This window comes from Odocoileus virginianus, chromosome 19 (genome assembly GCF_023699985.2).
Source record: "Odocoileus virginianus isolate 20LAN1187 ecotype Illinois chromosome 19, Ovbor_1.2, whole genome shotgun sequence".
In the NCBI taxonomy this organism is placed as follows: Eukaryota; Metazoa; Chordata; class Mammalia; order Artiodactyla; family Cervidae; genus Odocoileus; species Odocoileus virginianus.
Window position 1 is genome coordinate 8,758,495 of NC_069692.1, and position 20,405 is coordinate 8,778,899.

At 41.0% G+C, this 20,405-nt stretch overlaps 1 protein-coding gene and 1 long non-coding RNA gene across 2 annotated transcripts in view; one reads left to right on the forward strand and one right to left on the reverse strand.

Moving 5' to 3' along the window:
- LOC110128238 (uncharacterized) overlaps positions 1 to 20,405 on the reverse strand; it is a 54,762-nt gene continuing 34,357 nt past the window's right edge. The window contains exons 2-3 of the long non-coding RNA XR_002311091.2: positions 16,476 to 16,619; positions 1 to 1,259 (exon numbers count right to left, since the gene is read on the reverse strand). This is a non-coding gene — a long non-coding RNA (uncharacterized lncRNA). The remainder of the gene's footprint in view (positions 1,260 to 16,475; positions 16,620 to 20,405) is intronic.
- TPBG (trophoblast glycoprotein) lies at positions 11,333 to 13,382 on the forward strand. The gene has a single exon (XM_020878910.2). It carries the CDS (start codon positions 11,429 to 11,431, stop codon positions 12,689 to 12,691), a length of 1,263 nt encoding a protein of 420 aa, XP_020734569.2. The 5' UTR covers positions 11,333 to 11,428; the 3' UTR covers positions 12,692 to 13,382.

Here is a 20,405-nt window from a genome sequence, read left to right on the forward strand (position 1 = left end):
GAATTATTTTGTTTATTGAAAAAGTTAAGTTTAAAATAAAAGATTGAATATTGTGTGGCTCCATCCACCCACCCCCTGACTCGTATGTTGAAGCGAATGTGCTTGTGTTAGAAGGCGAGGCTGCGGGAGGTAATCGGGTTGAGATTAAGGGGAGCCTCCCAAGGGGTTAGAGTTCTTACCAGGGGAAGCGGAAACGCCAGAGCGCCCTCTCTTGGCCGTGCGCACAGAGGCTGTATGAGCACCAGGCAAGGTGGTGGCTGCCTACAAGCCAAGCCAAGAGGCCCCAGACTGTAACCCGCCCTGCCAATACCGAGACTTGGGACTTTCCAGGCTCTAGAACTGTGAGAAAAAAATATTTAACCTAGTTTATGGCATTTCACTATGACTTTATGGCATTGGCAGCCTGAGGTAAGACATTAAATTAATAATTAAATGCAAGGAAGAGTAGTTTTTTAAGCCATCTCTAAGATTTGTTTTGACTTCAAGAGGGCTTTGCTTAGCTCTCTCACTGACTCCCTGGTGAACTGGTTAGACTGTGGTTCTGCTTGTTGTTTTTAATTATAGGAGCTTTTTTGGGGGGGGGGTGTGAGTGCCCTAATTTAATAAGTATTAGTTTCTTTAAGATATATTAATCAATTGAGAAAAATTTAAAAACCCATTGGAACTAAATGGGCATAAGATATGAACAGGAGGAAGTATAAATTGTTTTTAAACATATGAAGATTGTCAACCTCACTTACAATTAAAGAATACAAGTTAGAGCTATGCAAAAATAACATTTTCATGTGCAAGATTGGTAAAAATAAAAAATGATAATATAGCCCCAATATTGTTGATGGGAATATACAGTTACAATAATCTCTAAACAGTGCTTCCCAATACCTATCAAAATTGCAAAAGCCCATCTTTTAATTTCGAAGTTCACTTCTCAGCATTTATTCAAAGAGATATTAGTATATACAAAAGATGACATGTGTACTTAGTCACTGCTGCATTGCTTATAATAGCAAAAAGCTAATAATCTCTTAATAGGAGGTTGTTGAAATAAAATTGCGGTACCTCAGCTTTAGCATGTGCTGTGCCTTGGCTGACAGCATAGTGACAGATGTGATGGACGCAGTATCTTAAAAGGCATGGATCAGGCCTGCCCGCTCTTGTGCTTCTACTGCTTCGGCTGCTATTCCACTGGTCTTAGGAAGAACGTAACAGCCATTTGGAGCAGAACTGTCTTCAAATAAGGTGTTTCAGTCAAGCCCAACCTAAAATAGAGCCCACCAATCAATTTGCAGAAGAGTGAGCCAGCACAGCTTAGCCAAGTTTGCCAACCAAGTCCAAGCCAAACCACCTAAGCCTCAGCCAACATACAGATGCATAAGCTATGCTTATAAAGAATTGTTTTAAGCCACTGAGTTTTCAGTGATTTATTCAATTTTTTTTTACTCAATGAGTTTTAGTGGTTTATTACACAGCAAGTGAGGCAGTTAATTACACTGTCCGGTGAATATTGTCTGCCCATAAAAGAATTCTTTAATACCCAAATAATGTAGAAATCTCTGAGTCTCATGGTTCAGTTAAATGTGGTTCAGAACAATGTGCAGTGCTCACTTTGTGAATGGAAATTTGTGAAATGGAATTTGCATAAACTTGCATAAGATCTACCTGGAAAGATACATACAGAAACCTGATAAAAGCTGGTTGTCTGTGGAGAAGTTAAATGGAAAGTCAAGGAACAGGAGTGAAAGGTTTTCCTTTTATAACCTTTCTTCCACTTTTGAATTTTCAACAACTTAAATGCATTACATATTCAAAAAAAGAAGTAATTTTTTAAAACTCAGTCTATTCATAGAGCTCCAAATTCTTCTAGCATCTAATACAGCAGAAAAAAATCTGAAATCAGTTAACTTTCTATTCTCTTGACAAGGGCCAATTTTGCTTCGATAACTGCAGAATCTTTATTATTTCCATTAAATTAGGAGTTTCAACAGTGTTTATCTAGGAGTAGAACTCTATTATTATTTCCTTGTATCTAGAATATATATGTAAAGGACTCTTAAAACTCAATTGTAAGAAGACAAATGACTCAATAAAAAAATGGACAAATGAATTGATCAGACACTTCATGAAAGAAAAAAACACAGGTAACAAATACACACATTAAAAAGTGCTCAACATCACTGAAAAATTAAAAGCAAAATTAGATACCACTACACACAATTTAATATATCTAAGATTTAAAAATTTAATGATATCAAATGTTGGAACGATGTGGAGCAACTGGAACTCTTCTTCAGTAATGTAGAGTGAACACTTCTTCACTAATGGGAGGTAATGTAAAATGGTATAATCACTTTAGAAACTCAGTTTGGCATTCCTGATAAAGTTAAAAATGAATCTACCATATGACCTAATCATTCCACCTCTTGCTTTTTGCCCAAGAGAAATGAAAGTATATGCCCACAGACTCAAATGTGAATGTTTATCACAGCTTCATGTGTGATAGCCCCAAACTGGAAAAAGTCCAAATGTCCATCGATAGGTAAAGGGATAAATAAATTTTCCTATATCCATATCACAGATTGCTACTTAGTAAAGAAGTGAAAATGAATTACTGATACTCATAACATGTATAAATCATAAATTAATTATGCTGAGTGAAAAGAAGCCAGATGAAAATAGAGCACATACTGTATGATTCCATTTATATAAAATCCTAGAAAATTCAAACTAATCTATAGTGACAGAAATCAAATCAGTGGTTGCCTGGGCATGGCTTGGGGTGGGGGCGACATGTAGATAGATTACAAAAGGTCATGAGAAAACTTTCGAGGGTGATAAATTCATTAATTTTCTTGAATGGTGGTTTCAAGAATGTATGCATATACCAAAACTTACCAATTTGTCACTTTAATTATCTACAAAAGAAAACTGAAGAAGAAACCAAATGTTAGGATTTGTCAAGCTGAGTAGTTGACACACAAACTTTTGTTATACAATTCTCTGTTTTTATGTGTTTTCTCTATTTAATAACAAAATATTTTAATTCAATTAAAAAAGGAAACTAGATTTCTCTCACTTGAGCTGATTTAGTAAACTGATGGAAACAATAATTTCCATGAAAACAGGACTTTTGTCTGTTTAATTCACCATTTCATCCCCAGTTCTCAGGACAGGGCCTAGAAGCACTTATACCCTTCAAAATTACTTATCTAACATATAATGAATAAACTCAATTTATTCATAACTACTGGTTATTTTCTTAAAGAAGATTTCCAATTCCTTATGGTAAAGCCTAGAAGTTACAGAACAATTTTAGTGATTACCTGTACTGTGGAGGATGCCAAGAGAATCAGAAACTTTTATATGTAATTGCTTGTATTCAGGCAACTTGCACCACCAAAGCCCTATTGTTTGTTGATAGGTGGCATCCAGTCTGATTACTGAACACTTAGTGGTCAGTGACTGTACCATACTAGTTGTAAACTATTTTGAATATTACCCCTTTTCAAATGTCATCGCACTAGTACTTAGGGGGTTCAAGTATCTTTTTATGTCACACATTTCTCCTGCAGGCCTTCGTTCAAGTTCAAAATAGGTATCCTTTGACATGCACTTTTCACCCAACTCCTTTATTCTAACATTTTAAGTGAATTAAAATATTTGTTATTAACTACAGAAAACATAACACCCACTCATTGTTCAGGTCATAAGATTTGATGCTGGCTTGATTTTGTTTCCCTAGTTAAACATTTTTTTCACTGCCAAGCTAATGTGATAAATTTCTATTCCAAAATACACAATATTTTCAGTTTTCTCTTCTGGATTTTTGTATAGGGGAGCAAAACCAAATCTGATAAATATTCTATTTTTGGCTTTGAATATCTCAAGCAGTGCTACAGGCAACTTATTGACCTATGTCCTTTAGCTCACTGAATATGACTTGGAAAATAGATTAAAGACACCTGGGTCATATATCTAAGCTTTGGCCCAAGTCTATCTGCTGAACCTCTGCCATGGACATGCACTAGACTGCCTATCAATGTGCCAGAATTAGAAAATTTTTAAGAAAAATTTCTGGCTTTGGAGATGACTCTATTTGGAAGACAAAGTGAATTCCATACAAAAAGGCACATTAGTAAACATTTATTGAACTGTATTAAATTTAATTGAAATTAATTAAATTTGGATGGTAGCTACAATTGCAACTGCTCCCATTGCTGGGCTGAATTCCAGTTTTGGTTTAGAACCCAGTTTGGGCAAGGACTAGAGAAATGGAAAATCTTCAATGTCAACTTCAAAGTTGAATTAATTTCCATTAGAAAAAGAGCATTAGGTAACACTACTGAATTAAATATTTATTACAATTTCTTTTGAAAAGACAATAATTACAAACAAATAAGCTAGGTCTTCTTTAAGTGAATAAGTTCACTGTTCTATTCTTTACTCTAGGTATTTTTCAGCTTCCTTACAGTAAATTTGACTCTTCCATCTAGAATTATTAGGATTTCTCTTGGACATCATTTAAAATATAAAAGCTATCTATCATGTCACATGTTTTAGAATTATAAATACCTCCATTCTTTCCTCCACGCTGAATAAATCAACAAGATTTATAGATTCTACCTCAAGTATTTATATGGGCTATTTTCAACCTTTTTAAAAACAAGCATTTTATGAAGTCTTTATATAAAGCATCCCTTCACGTAAATTTTATTTTTTTGTAAATTTAAAAAATACATATTATACTAATTAAAATATAAAAGAGAAATAAGAGCATAATTAAATAATAAATAACAGGTAGTATAATATATAAATGACTATACTAGAAGACCTAATGAAGAGTTAATATGCACCCCAGGTGGCATAGTGGTAAAGAATCTGCCTGCAATGTAGGAGACCGCGTTTGATCCCTGGGTCAGGAAGATCCCCTGGAGAAGGGAATGGCAACCCACTCCAGTATCCTTGCCTGGAGAATCCCAGGGACAGAGGAGCCTGGTGGGCTTCGGTCCATGGGGTCACAAAGAGTCAGACATAACTGAGTGACTTACACACACACTTATAACCAGGCTAGGACTTGAGCAATTAGACTAAGGTTCAAATTAATAGTGAAAACAGTTTGTCTTTAGACACTTTGAAATAAGAATTACTGTAAATGCAATAAATACAAATGCACACTGATATAGTTAATTTGTATTAGTGATTCAAATACCATGAGCAACACAGCTGTCAGAGATACAATTTTGGTTGTATCCCAAACAAAACAATATACATTTTTCTTTTGATGAACACAGTAGCTGCCTTCCTGGAAAATTCAGCATATATTAAAACCATTCTATAAGTATTGCAATTTAAATGTAAGATGGTTGTTTAGGTTTTTCATCTACAAGAATGCCTAGATGGATACTTGAAAGTCATGTGGGAAGCAGGATAATTTTTCATTGTATGATACTGTCCCTTTAATTGCAGGATGTCTAACATCCCAGGCCTCTGCAGGCTAAAGGCCAGTAGTTCTCCCCTTTGACTATAACCACCAGAAAATGCTGCCAATATCCAAAATGCCCACTAGGGGCAGTGTCACCCTGGAGAACCACAGGCCTACCTAACCGTTCCTGCCTTAATCTTTTAACACTGCTTTGGTTTAGTTCTTAAACATCTATCACTTGGCTCTCCCAATTTCTCTCCCTCGTCTCTCTGCCTGTGAATTTATCCTTCAAACAGATCGCGAAGGTGATCTTTGTAAAGTGCACACCTAATCATGTCATTGTCCTGCCAAGTATCTTTGGAGGCTTCCCAGCTCTACAGAATGAAATCAAACTTTTTAGAATAGAGGGCAGTAATCCTATCCCAACATATATCAAACCCAACCTGCTACCACTCTCTCTAATGCGTACTGTGCTGTCCTCTTCCCCATGTGGTCTCTAGCACTGAACAAGTTTTCTGAGTCTTTCCACCAACTTGGTGATCTTCTGTCTGGCAAGTTCCTACTAATAATTCAAAATGCAATTCAGGTATTACGTCCCCAAAGAAATCTTCTTCAATCTCCCTAGTCCACCCCGACCTTTTCACTCACCCTGTTTTGTAACTGGTAGGTAGCCGTGTTCACCACTAGACTGTGAGATGTCTGAAGGCAGAGATTTTTATCCTACCTACCTTTATATTCTAAGAACATAAAATACGTAGAGGTATACAGTAAGGTCTTAAAAAGTTAAACACATTTAAAGTTGAATAATCCTATAATGTTATTTGGAAAGTTCTGCAGAATGCTATATAATTATTTGTATTTACCTTTCAATGTTTTCCCATTCTTAAAGAATCATATATGTCCATCCAGCTTAATCTTTCTAATATTACAGCCTTTTAGCTTGTTCTTTTTTTAGTAATTAATTTCTGATAAATCCTGAGATGTCTTTGCTTTATTTTCCTTTCACCAGCTTCAACTCCCATTGTATTGACTCATGAAACAAATATGTCCTTTCAACTCACTCCCAAGTTGATATTTTTACTTAATTTAGTGTATATATCTCAGATAAGAAGTTTATTTCTTTCTCAAATGATTTGAAATCAGCATATGAGAAGAGTTAGAATTCTTTTTAGTCATTAATAATTAAAAAATATTTTTCACAAACGTATAACTTTTTTCCCCCAAACTGACTGACTCTCAAGTTGATAGTTCTGGTTTTAAGAGTTGATTCATGGTTTTACAACATGTGTGGTTGATGTTCACCAATGTTTAATTTTGTTTTAGAAATTTTTTAGATTTGAGAGTGTTCAACACCTTTTTCAGTTCCTTTGCTAATTTGCAAAATTAACTAGTCTCAAATAATCTTGATGTTTGTCTGTTCTGGACCACATGGCTTCCCTCTTCTGGTTACCACTGGGGTAACCATAATCATCCGTCTTTTTTTTTTTTTTTTTTTTAATACTACATTGTTCTTTGCCTTCCCAGAATTTAGCAGCAATATTTCAAAAATTTACTAATGACTTTCCTTTGGGTCATTAGAAGAAAAATGGTTCCTGTAGAAACAATGTGCTGCATAAATAATAGTGCAGAGACATTTTCCTGGAGGCTACAATGTGACCTATGAAATACACTAGATTGGTTCCTCTCCATTAGGACATTCAGATCCTTCTTTTATTTTGGAGGGGAAGAATAAATGGAGGAAAATGTGCTTTGAAATTCTCTGTCCTGCTTTAGAGCATGTAAATAGCATCACGCACAAAAAATTTTCAAGCTGTCAGGAGTTAAGCAAGTATGATAATTTCGGATAATTAAATGCTTAAGACAATCAAAATAGAACTCATCCTAGTAAGCTTTTCTCACTTGAAGGAGAGTTCTTCAGAAAGTAATTACTGATCTTACTGTCTTTCAATAGGGCAGTTTAAAAATGTGGTAAAACAGTCCACACTATATTTTGCAATCTTTAAAACAAATAAAGTATACCTATATGTATGGACACAGAATGATACATAATTGTTTTAAAATTTTAAATATCATGAGTAATGTAATACACAAACTATGATCCCATTCATATAAAAAATATTAGAAGCAAAAGTAAAATATATACAAACAGAGACTGGAAAGATACACACAGTAAACTGCACTCAGTGTTCTGCAATGAAAGCTTTTATTTTTGTTTCTTCCACCAACTTATCAACTCTTTTGCTACCAGACCAAATATAGGATGCCCAGTTAAATTAGAATTTCAGGTAAAAAGGCATTTTTTTTAAGCATAAGTACATCCCAAATATTGCATGGAGCATATTCATACTAAAAAATCATTCACTGTTTATACCTGAAATTCAAATTTAACTGAGTGTCCTGTATTTTTATTTGCTAAATCTGGCAATTCTACTTGAAGGAGACCTTAGACTATCCATCCTTGGACTCCTATAACTAACATAGTTAGTGATTTGGTGGGTACAGAACAAATGGCGAGTGGGAAAGTAATTAAGATTAAGAACACAATAATAACAGGCAATTTTGCCAAGCATGTTAGATATCTTATCTCAATTCTCATGGAAATGTCATAATGTTTTATTACTGGTCCTATTTTACAGATTGAGAAACAGAAGTATACTGAAGCCACACAGTAAGTGGTGGAGCTAAAAATGACCCCAAATTTCTGAGTCCTGATTTAGTAGCCATAACAAACTAACTGCCCACTGCAGGCAGGTAGAAGAAAATAAGGAGAAAGCGAACCAGGGGAGAGGCTTTGGTTCTGCCTAAAGGATGCAATGCAGGACTTTGCACAAACGCCTCAATTTTGCCTAGAGGTGGAATGTGAGATACACATGAAAAGCAGACAAATCTGGGCCCAGTCCCTACCTCCACCACACATTAGAACAAGTTATATAATTTATTTCGGCTTCAGTTTTCTCCTCTTTAAAACTGGATTGAGAGAATCTACCTGAGTACTGATGGAAAGAACAAATGAGATGATTTCTGTAAAGTGATCAGCAGGAGGTTTGGCAAGTAAAAGATACTGTCAGTGGGAATTAGTCTCAGCTCAGAGTCCCAGTTTTTTCATTTGTAAAACAGAATAATTATAGGAATAACTACTGGTATCTATATTGCCGAGCTGATGTGAGGTCAGATGAGATTGTATCTTTCTAAATTCTAAAGATATTTAGAATCTTCTTACTCTCCTAGGAGCAGAACCAGAACACCAAGGCAGAGCATTAGTATTTTTTTTTCCCATGAGTAACTAATTTTGTTTAACAATTATCATACAGTAAAACTTATTCAGTGTACAAGGTTCTGTAAATTTTAACACATGTCTAGACTTATGTAACCACCACCACCATCAGGATACAGAACATGACTCCAGCTTTTGAGATTCTTTTTTTAAAATGTTTCACATTCGTATTACAAAGCACTTTTAAAAACAGGAAAAAGATTTAGATAAAAGTGCTGAGGATGCAAATGAACAAAATTGGCTTTTTGCACAAAGCTTTTGCAGTCTTCACGCCCTCTAGGTCTCACCTGGGCCCTTCTTGCTGTGGGCGGTGCAGTCTATTTTTTCCTACAAAAGTAATCAAGAAGCGACTTGAGAGTTGGGATCTTTCCTTCACACTAAAGGCAGGCCCATGTCATAGGCACAAGCTTCGGCATTCTTTATTGGATCCTTTTTATATTACCAGATCTTACTTTTTTGCAACTGTTTTCTCAAATTGTCATTTTCTCTCTAAAATGAAGAGCCTTGAATAACCAGCACTTTCTCACTCGTTTAGGGAAATTATTTTTTCGGGACAAAGGAGACAGACACTCATTGAGAAAACAAGAATAGAGCTTTCAGGACCCCCAAACCTCTCCGGGGTAACAAATCCTCTCTGTAATCAAGCATTCCCTGTCTCCTACCCCAACCCCAGCCTCTCTGCTCCTTGCCTACCGGGCGCATCCTGCAGCGTCAGACTTGGGTTAGCAAACTTCGGTTCTCCCGGGCGGCCTCCCACCCCCAGCCTGCGAGCTCTCCCAGCTCAGACTTGCACCGACACTCGGCTGCCACGTCTGGGGAGGGGGGCGGGTCCGCTTTCCGGGTGACTCACGTCCTCACTATTTGCCTTTTGTTTCTAGGACGCTTTGGCGGCCGTTTTCTTCCCTCTGCTTTTAATTTGGGGAGCAGGAAAACTAACGAATCAAGAGTGAATCTCTTCTCCACCCATCTTTCCCCCCTCCCTTCTTCTTCAAGTTGGCTCTCTCCCGTCACAAGTTCCGTAACTCTCCGAGAAGTGCGGGGGGAGGGGGGCGGGACAGGTGGGGACGGATTTACACCTAAACCCGAAGTTGGCAGTCTAAAGCATCACTTGGCTGGGGAGCCTTTCCGAAACTCCCTTGCTGGCAGCTGGGCGTTTTCCTGCTGCCGCTGTACATTCGCAGCTCATTTCTTTACGCTCCTGCTCTGTTATGCCTCAATCTACCTGGTTACCGCTTTAAGTGCCCAGATTAGGGCGAATTTCACGAGAAGTACGAGCGGTTTTGCTCCAGACCAAGGTAAAACCCAGTATGCAAAGTGAGGAACCACCAAAGGATGCCAGGGAAGGGGGGAGAAAAAGGGATTCCCTCACCTTTTCCGGCACATTCCTTGTCAATTTCCACCAGGAGGAGGCGCGCGGTCTAGGTCCCCCCCTCGTCTCCTTTCTTACATCCCCCTACCGAGCGCAGCCCAGGCTCGCCGCGCAGCCGGAGCAGCTCCTCCGGCAGCCCTGGCCCGCCGCACCCCCCCTCCCCGCCCCCCGGGTTGGTTTTTCCCAGCTGCGGAGGTTGGGCCAGGGGCTGGGGTGCGAGGAGAGTCGGCGCCCGCAGCGCGGAACGGGCAAGTCGCTGCGACTCTGGTGAGATTGGGAGTTATCTCGGGTGCGGAGGTGAGCGCCGGGGAGCAAGCGGAGAAGGCGAGAGCAAGCGGATGGGGGGCGGGGGGCGGCTCCGGGGCCCCTCCCCATCCTCACGCTGGAAACTAGCGCCGGTCCGGGGGTCCCACCGCCGCTTTGTTTGCGGCCTCCCCCCCGCCTCCCTTTTGGAGATGACTCGAACGCCCTCCGGTCTGATGCGGCTGGCGGGGGCGCGGGCTGGGAGCGCCAGCCGAGTACTTTCCACTTAATCCGTCAGGGTCCTGAAAGACATCAAAAGACTCCTGTAACCTGAAACTTCCCTCGCGTCCTAACCTGGACCCGGAGGAGAAGGTCCGGGTGGGGGCGGAGACCCCGGAAGGCAGGTCGTCCGCGGAGGAGTTGGGGGGAAGGAGCTGGGAAGGAGAAGTTTTAGTCGGGAGGCGCTGGGGATTAAGCAAGAAGTTTAGACGCGGGGGACGAGTCTGATCGGGGAAAGGAGGAGGGCGGGAGCTGGGAAGGGTATATATAGTGAGGGCTCGGGACGCAGCAAGACTGTGCTTCGCCCCTCGCGTCGCCTGCCCCTCTGCTTGGGTAAGGATGTGCGTGCTGCTAGAGGAGGCGAGGCCCGGACGAGCTTTCGGAGGGAGGTCTCGGGTACCCGGTGGGGTCGGCTTGTCTCGCGGAGGCCGATTCCTGCCCTCGTGGAGCCGCGGGCGTCACCACGCCTCACGCTTGTCTCCCGCTTGTCCCAGGTCGCGCAGCGGATCCTGCGGGAGGCGCCAACAAAAGAGGCGGGAGGTGCCACCCGGGGGCGGCGGCCCTGAGACGAGCGGGAGGAGGAGCGCGGAGCCGCGCGTCCCGACCGGCCGTGCGTACTTTCTGGAGGGAAGGGGCGGGGGACGCGGCCCCGGGAGGGGGACGCCCGGTGGCCAGGGGGTTGGCCAAGTTCCGGCGGCGGCGTTGGCGGCGGCCCTCCTCTGCTCCCACGAGAGGAAAGTTTTCTCCAGAAGCTTCCGGCCAGCCCGCGCCCTCCGGAGCCCCGTGTCCCGAACCTTCGGAGCGGGCGGCGTCCCAGCCCGGCTCCGGGGAGACCCGAGCCGCGATGCCTGGGGGGTGCTCCCGGGGCCCCGCCGCCGGGGACGGGCGGCTGCGGCTGGCGCGGCTGGCGCTGGTCCTACTGGGCTGGGTCTCCTCGACCTCCCTCCCCTCGTCGGCGTCCTCCTCCACCTCCTCGGCGTCTTTCCCGGCTACCGCGGCATCCGGCCAGCCCCCGCTGCCGGGCCGATGCCCGCCGCCGTGTGAGTGCTCCGAGGCGGCGCGCACCGTCAAGTGCGTGAACCGCAACCTGACCGAGGTGCCGGCCGACCTGCCCCCCTACGTGCGCAACCTCTTCCTCACGGGCAACCAGCTGGCCGTGCTGCCCGCCGGCGCCTTCGCCCGCCGGCCGCCGCTGGCTGACCTGGCCGCGCTCAACCTCAGCGGCAACCGCCTGAAGGAGGTGGACGCCGGCGCCTTCGAGCACCTGCCCGGCCTGCGCCAGCTCGACCTCAGCCACAACCCACTGATCGACCTCAGCCCCTTCGCCTTCTCGGGCAGCAACGCCAGCGTAGCGGCCCCCAGCCCCCTGGTGGAGCTCATCTTGAACCGCCTCGAGCCCCCCGCGGCCGAGCGACACAACCGGAGCTTTGAGGGGATGGTGGCAGCGGCCCTGCGAGCGGGCCACGCGCTGCGGGGGCTCCGCCGCCTGGAGCTGGCCAGCAACCAGCTCCTCTACCTGCCCCGCGACCTCCTGGCCCAGCTGCCCGGCCTCCGGCACCTGGACCTCCGCAACAACTCCCTGGTGAGCCTGAGCCACGTGTCCTTCCGGAACCTGACGCACCTCGAAAGCCTGCACCTGGAGGACAACGCCCTCAAGGTCCTGCGCAACGGCACCCTGGCCGAGCTGCAAAGCCTGCCCCACGTCCGGGTCTTCCTGGACGACAATCCCTGGGTCTGTGACTGCCACATGCCGGACATGGTGGCCTGGCTCAAGGAGACCGAGGTAGTGCAGGGCAAAGGCAGGCTCACCTGTGCGTTCCCGGAGAAAATGAGGCATCGGGTCCTCGTGGAACTCAACAGCTCCGACCTGGACTGTGACCCTATCCTCCCTCCGTCCCTGCAGACGTCTTATGTGTTCCTGGGTATTGTTTTAGCCCTGATAGGCGCCATCTTCCTCCTGGTTTTGTATTTGAACCGCAAAGGGATAAAGAAGTGGATGCATAACATCAGAGATGCCTGTAGGGATCACATGGAAGGGTATCATTACAGATACGAAATCAATGCGGACCCCAGGTTAACAAACCTCAGCTCGAATTCAGATGTCTGAGAAGCGCGAGGACAGAACGAGGACAACTCTGCATGAGATGTAGACTTCAGCTTTATCCCGTCCTAGGCTTGCTTCACTTCCACCCTCCACTGTAGCCACCAGTGACCTTGACTGAAAGCAGCGAAGGGAATTTGCTCCCTTCTAATGTAGAGTTTCTGGGTGTGTTCTGGTACTGTGGGACGATGAACAACTGTGCATAGTGTTTTATCCTCTTCCTTCTTGGAACTCAACATGTGTGGAGGGATGTTTTCAAGTTTCAGCATGAACATGGCCTCCTGGCTGTTTTCCTCTTAGTACAGTTCAAGGTGTAGCAAGTGTACTCTCACTGATAGCATTCAACAAAAGCTGCCTCAACTTTTTTGAGAAAAAGACTTATTTCATAAATATCAGTTTTATTCTCATGTACCGAAATTGTGGAGAGAATGATTACATTTCATAAACTGCCTGCAGACCTTAGCAAGCTCTTCAAAGTAACTCCATAGTCCACGGAGCCCCTGCATCCGAGAGCATGCTTACATTTTACTGTTCTGCATATTTCAAAAAATAACTTGCAACTTCAGATAACTTCTTGACAAGTTACTTTTTTGATTGCAGTTTATATGAAACTATGCTGAAGTTTTTTTATAAACTGCATCAAGAGCCAACAATCTAAATTGTTAAAAAAAAGATTCAATAAAGATTCTTAAAAGAATTATAGCTGTGTTCAAGTTTGCTATTTGAAAAAAGGATTAGGGGCAATGATACTGAATGGTTTTGGTTCTGCTGATAATTAAGCTGTTATTATAGCTGAGAATGAAAGAGGAGCAGTGTCTTATACAGACAGGCTTTGGAGATAGATTTGAGATGGTGGATCCTTTCACGATTTACATAGAGAAGTTGAGTATTCATGTGAAAGTTAATGCTATTCATTAAACGATTTGGTAAAAGCATTATAAAGTTGGTAAGAAGGAAGATTTCTGTAAAACAAACAGTTCACATTTTGGGTTTTTTCCTAGGCTGATTAAGTTAGGACAGAACAAAATTAGTTACATAATAAAACCCTCCATAGAAAATTGTTCTGTGGATTTTTAGGGCTGAGTGAAACAAACATAATGCAAATAAATGCATGAAAGTGAAGTGTCTTAAGACAATATTCTAAAATAAAAGATTTTAAAATGTAAATTAAAAATTCCTAATATCATAATGTAAATTGGAACTTAGATTTTCTTGAGGATATATTTTTTAAATGCATAAAATAGAACATACAGGGTTGATGGTTTGATTATCAGAGACCCTGCTAATGTGCTTAAAAAATTTGTCATGGTACAATATGAATTTGAGGAAATAACCAGGAATAACTGTCTATAATTATAAACAAGTGTCTCAATCAGTTTCTTAAGTTAAATCAGTATTTAAGAATTTGGGGACATTTTGATTTAAGCTAAATTCAATGTTAGCATATACACCTTTATGAAGAATGAATCACATTTAGCAGTAAATAAAAGCAATTGGTTAATGAAGTGGTATTGTCAACGATAAGCAAGATTTTCTTTTTCTTTCAGTTTATTATTTGCCAATTAAGCTTGAGTAAATTCCATTAATCTCTAACCTCTTATATAAAGTGATCTTAATTTAGCTATTATTGTTTAAAGTGTACGTAAATTTGTATCAGTAAGTCTTAGGGCCCTTGCCCTTTAAAATGATTATGTTTTAGAGAGTTTTATATTTGAAATAAAATTTAAGTTTCCATATTTTTATAAATGAAATAGGATTAGGTAGTACTTAAGTTGTAGAAATCTTTTTTAGAATAGAATAGAAACATTTTCCCGCTTTGAATTAAACTCAAGTTTTCAAAATAGAGCTAAAAATATCTGAATTTGTTCCTTGTTTAGATTAGACATATGATATTTTAATTTTAACTATATTAAGTTTTCTAAGGCTCATTTTATGAAATAGTATTCATTATTTTGAGGTTATACTTTAGATCCTATAACTCCCTAAGAAAAGGTTAAATATATGGTACTTAATATTCCATTAAACATTTTAAATGTTCATCAGCAATTCATAAACTGGGTAGCTGCCATTATTTCCTAAGGATGATGCCAAAAATTATCAAAAACATCTAATAAATAAAAGCACACCATCTTAGGAATAAACTGCCAATGGACTTTCATTGGTAAGTCTGTTGATACTGTACAAAACAACAAACTAATATTTATAGAGTCTGTTCAGAAGAATTATTTCATCATGTGAGAGTCTAAAAGTTAAAAACTGACCTTTATCTAAGATCAAGGAAAGCAGTAGATTTGTTAGTCTAGATTTTCTCATCATCAACTCACTGAAGCAGAATCTGTGGTACAGTGAAGCTGAGTTTTTAGCCTGTTAAGTGATGGCTTTTTTGAAGTTTATGATTTCTCACTTCTTCCTTTGTATAAACTTCCCAATTTAATATCATATCACTGCTTGTTATTCCCCAATACATGGCAATATACATTCTTAAGGTAAAAAAAAACTGTTTGAAAACAGTTCTATTGTATGGTCATAATACTCTGGGTCTATAAACCTGTAGGGCTTCTCTGGTAGTTCAGCTGGTAAAGAACCTGCCTGCAATGCAGGAGATCTGGACTTGATCCCTGGGTTGGGAAGATCCCTTGGAGGAGGGCATGGCAGCTCATTCCAGTAATCTTGCCTGGAGAATCCCCATGGACAGAGGAGCCTGGCAGGCTACAGTTCATGGGGTCCCAAAGAGTCAGACACAACTGAGGACCGAAGCACAGCACAGCATAAGCTTCTAAGGCATTCTGAACTCCTTGGCAGAAGGCAGATAGGTGCTATAAAAGTCCAATAAGGATAACAGAATAGGCAGAAAGAAAATGACAGTATCATCATTGAAGTGCACTTGTTTTAAACACTTTCTTAGTATCATGGATCATGGATCCTAGAGACCTCCAAGTAATCCATTTTTGAAATTTATTTTGCTTGGTGATACATTGTTACTTAGCAAAGGTTTCAGCAGAAAACACCCTTTTTTCTTTACCAGTTTCATTTTAAGAAAGTTAGAAAAATACTTAAAAATGTAAGCACTTGATAAATCCCTCAATTTAAAAGGTTATTAAAATGTCCAATAAATTTCAAGTTAAAGTGGCGAGAATTTAGGCTAATACACCTTGACCCTGAATTGTAACTCCCCCCTTTCAATGGACTAATTCAGTTTGCAGCATTAATATATGTATCATCAATTTTGCTGCCCCATGTGATTCAGAAGTGACCCATGAGGCACATTTATACCTTATAACTGACAGATTTTTCTTACAAAGTGAGGAGTCTTTGAAGCACATTAAAAAAAAATGTGCCTCCAAAAAATTTAAAGACAGAAGAGCTGCTTTAATTGATATACTGATAATAGATAAGATTCCCCCCCACCCAAGAGGTGGAGAAAAGATTGGTTGAAATAAATGGTAAATCCTTTAAAATTACCTTGATTGGGAGCAAATGTGGATTATGGTCACCTCAATATATAATCAGAAATAAGTTACAGCTTTGTTTTCTGTCTTAACTAAAGTGGGTAGGAAAAAAAAAGAAGATCCCAAATGAACTGTCATTTTTCCTTAGGGATTCTGTCTGTCATTCATTTCAGTTGCTCATTTGTGTCCAATTCTTTGTGACCCCATGGATTGCAGCACACCAGGCTTCCCTGTCTTATTATCAACTCCCAGAGCTTGCTCAAACTCATGTCCATCGAGTCAGTGATGCCATAACCATCTCACCCTCTTAGACTTGTGTTCCAAATATGGGGCTTACTTACTTGAGGACATCAGAGGCTTTGCAGCTCTAGTTTGGGAAACTTTGCTATCATCTGTGCTGGATTGCAAGATTAAACCCAGTTTGGCCCGTGCTTTCTTCCTGCTCCAAAATCCATTCAGTCATCCATCTGTCAGAGAGCAGCACCCTAAAGTGAAGACAGACATTTTTCACATGAGATTCAAGTTTCACTTTTACACTTGTGCAAGGATTTTTCATAGTAAAGGAGAGGGAAGAAGGAAATGAGATTTCTAGATTGTATATGGAAAAGACCTCGATGATGTCTTTCTTAAATCTTTCAGTGATTCTGCAGTGCTGTGCTTGAAATAGTTAAAAAAATATATATATTCTGGATTGTCCAGGTGATCCTGTGTTTTAGAAGGAGAAAAACAGCTCCTTGAGGGTGTTTTGTACAGGTATTTTTCATTCCTAGAAATGTTTGATTAAAAACACAGGCTGGTTTTATGTTGTGTTTTACCTTTTTTTTTCTTAGTTGTTTTTTTTAAATTTATTTTTTATTGAAGGATAATTGCTTTAAAAATTTTGTTGTTTTCTGTCAAACCTCAACATGAATCAGCCATAGGTATACACATATCCCCTCTCTTTTGAACCTTGCTTCCATCCCACTCCTCTAGGTTGACACAAAGCCCCTGTTTGAGTTTCCTGAGACATACAACAAATTCCCCTTGGCTCTCTATTTTATATATGGTAATGTAAGTTTCTATGTTACTCTCTCTTGCCTTAAAAGAGGTCATCTCTTACCTTAAAACATTTTTGCAGCTCTGACTTTGCCATGCGTTAAACAAAAAAATCTAGATTTAAAAAATATTTAATATATGATTTATGTATTTTTAACAAGAACCAGAATTCTCACTATTTTAAAATTGGATGGGCTCCTAAATGTGTCAAGCCCAGATTCTCATTCTACCCTACAAATGAAAATCTAATAGTTGTGACCTATTGTTATACAGCAACAACCAGGACTAGGTCTCAGGTTCCACCCTCCCCTTCCAGTCCTTTTTTGACTACATGGTGGTATTGCTAATTACCTACCTTGAGACCTTTGAAATCCTCATGTCTAATTTTTTAAAAGGCAACTAATGGGAATTTGTTTTATTGTTTTTGCTTTGCACTCAAACATTCACTATATTTGTTCAAATTTAACTGTCAGTGTGTTAAAAAAAAATGAGTTTCAGACCCCTGTAGTTGTTCTTCAGTCACTCAGTCATGTCCGACTCTCTGCAACCCCATGGACTGCAGCACGTCAGGCTTCCCTGCCCTTCACCATCTCCCAGAGCTTGCTCAAACTCATGTCCATTGAGTTAGCAATACCATCCAACCATCTCTTACTCTGTCGTCCCCTTCTCCTGCCTTCAGTCTTTTCCAGAATCAGGTTCTTTACTGATGAGTGAGCTCTTTGGATCAGGTGGCCAAAGTATTGGAGCTTCAGCTTCACCATCAGTCTTTCCAGTGAATATTCAGGATTGATTTCCTTTAGGATGGAGACTCCAAGGGACTCTCAAGAGTCTTCTCCAACACCACAGTTCAAAGGCATCAATTCTTCAGTGCTCAACCTTCTTTATGGTCCAGCTCTCACATCCATACATGACTATGGGAAAATCCACAGCTGTATAAGACCTTTGTTGTCAAAGTGACATCTTTGCTTTTTAACACACTATCTAGGCTAGTCATAACTTTCCTTCCAAGGAGCAAGCACCTTTAATTTCATGGCAGCAGTTACCATCCTTAGCGATTTTGGAGGCCAAGAAGATAAAATTCATCACTGCTTCTACTTTTCCCCCATCTATTTGCCATGAAGTGATGGGACTGGATGCCATGATCTTAGTTTTTTTGAATGTGGAGTTTTAGGCCAGCTTTTTCACTCTCCTCTTTCACTTTCAAGAGACTAGTTCCTCTTCACTTTCTGCCATAAGGGTGCATATCTGAGAGTATTGATATTTCTCCTGCAGTCTTGATTCTGGCCTGTGCTTCATCCAGCCTGGCATTTCGAATGATGTGCTCTGCATTTAAGTTAAATAAGCAGGGTGACAGTACACAGCCTTGACATACCCCTTTGCCAATTTTTGAACCAGTCTGTTGTTCCATGTCCAGTTCTAAATGTTGCTTCTTGACCTGCATACAGATTTCTTAGTAGGCAGGTAAGGTGGTCTGGTATTCCCATTTCTTGAAGAATTTTCTGCAGTTTGTTGTGATCCACACAGTCAAAGGCTTTAGCATAGTCAATGAAGCAGATGTTTTTCTGGAATTCTCTTGCTTTTTTTTATGATCCAGAGGATGTTGGCTATTTGATCTCTGGTTCCTCTGCCTTTTGTAAATCCAGCCTGAACATCTGGAAGTTCTCGGTTCACATCTGTTGAAGCCTAGCTTGGAGAATTTTGAGCATTACTTTGCTAGTATGTTCATTTCAGTTCAGTTGCTCAGTTGTGTCTGACTCTTTACAACCCCATGAATTGCAGCATGCCAGGCCTCCCTGTCTATCACCAACTCCCGGAGTTTACTCAAACTTGTGTCCATCGAGTTGGTGACACCATCCAGCCATCTCATCCTCTGTTGTCCCCTTCACCTCCTGTCCCCAATCCCTCCCAGCATCAGGGTCTTTTCCAATGAGTCAATTCTTCGCATGAGGTGGCCAAAGTATTGGAGTCTCAGCTTCAGCATCAGTCCTTCCAATGAACACCCAGGGCTGAACTCCTTTAGGATGGACTGGTTGGATCTCCTTGCAGTCCAAGGGACTCTCAAGAGTCTTCTCCAACACCATAGTTCAAAAGCATCAATTTTTGGTGCTCAGCTTTCCTCACAGATGAGTGCAATTGTGCGGTAGTTTGAACAATCTTTGGCATTGCCTTTCTTTGGGATTGGAATGAAAACTGACCTTTTCCAGCCCTGTGGCCACACTGAGTCTTCCAAATTTGCTGGTATATTGAGTGCAGCACTTTCACAGCATCATCTTTTAGGATTTGAAATAGCTGAGCTGAAGTTTCATCACCTTCACTCGCTTTGTTCATAGTGATGCTTCCTAAGTCCCACTTGACTTTTCACTCCAAGATGTCTGGTTCTATGTGAGTGATAACATTATTGTGGTTATCTGCATCATTAGGCTCTCTTTTATATAGTTTGTCTATGTATTCTTGTCATCTCTTCTTAATATCTTCTGCTTCTGTTAGGTCCCTACCGTTTCTGTCCTTTATTGTGGCCCACTTTTGCATGAAATGTTCCCTTGGTATCTCTAATCTTTTTGAAGAGATCTCTAGTCTTTCCCATTCCATTGTTTTCCTCTATTTCTTTGCTGTGATCACTGAGGAAGGCTTTCTTATCTCTCCTTGCTCTTCTTTAGAACTCTGCATTCAGATGGGTATATGTTTCCTTTTCTGCTTTGCCTTTCATGTCTCTTCTTTTCTCAGCTATTCATAAAGGCCTTCTCAGACAACTGTTTTGCCTTTTTTGCATTTCTGTTTCTGTGGGATGGTTTTGGTCGTCGCTTCCTGTACAATGTCACGAACCTCCCTCCATAGTTCTTCAGACACTCTATCAGATCTAATCTAATCCCTTAAATCTATTTGTCACTTCTACTGTATAATCATAAGGGATTTGTTTCCAGTCCCCTATGATGAAAAAGACATTCATACCCCTGAGTATGCTTAAAGATGTTTGAAATAACTTGGTCATAGGAAATCTTATTACTGTAAAGCTCCTCTGAGCTCATATGAGTCCATCAGAGTTCAGAAATTTAATGGTGGTATTTCTTGGGAAGTGAAAAAGAAAACTCTGGAAAGCTGTGCTAGCCTGTGTAATTCTATCTTAAAAGATGAGTTAGCTCAGCTGGTGAGAACAACAAACAAATAAGACCAAGTTCACGGCCGTGAAGTCACTCAATCACCAGGTGAGATAGCTTTGCATGCTCGGCTCTCCAGGC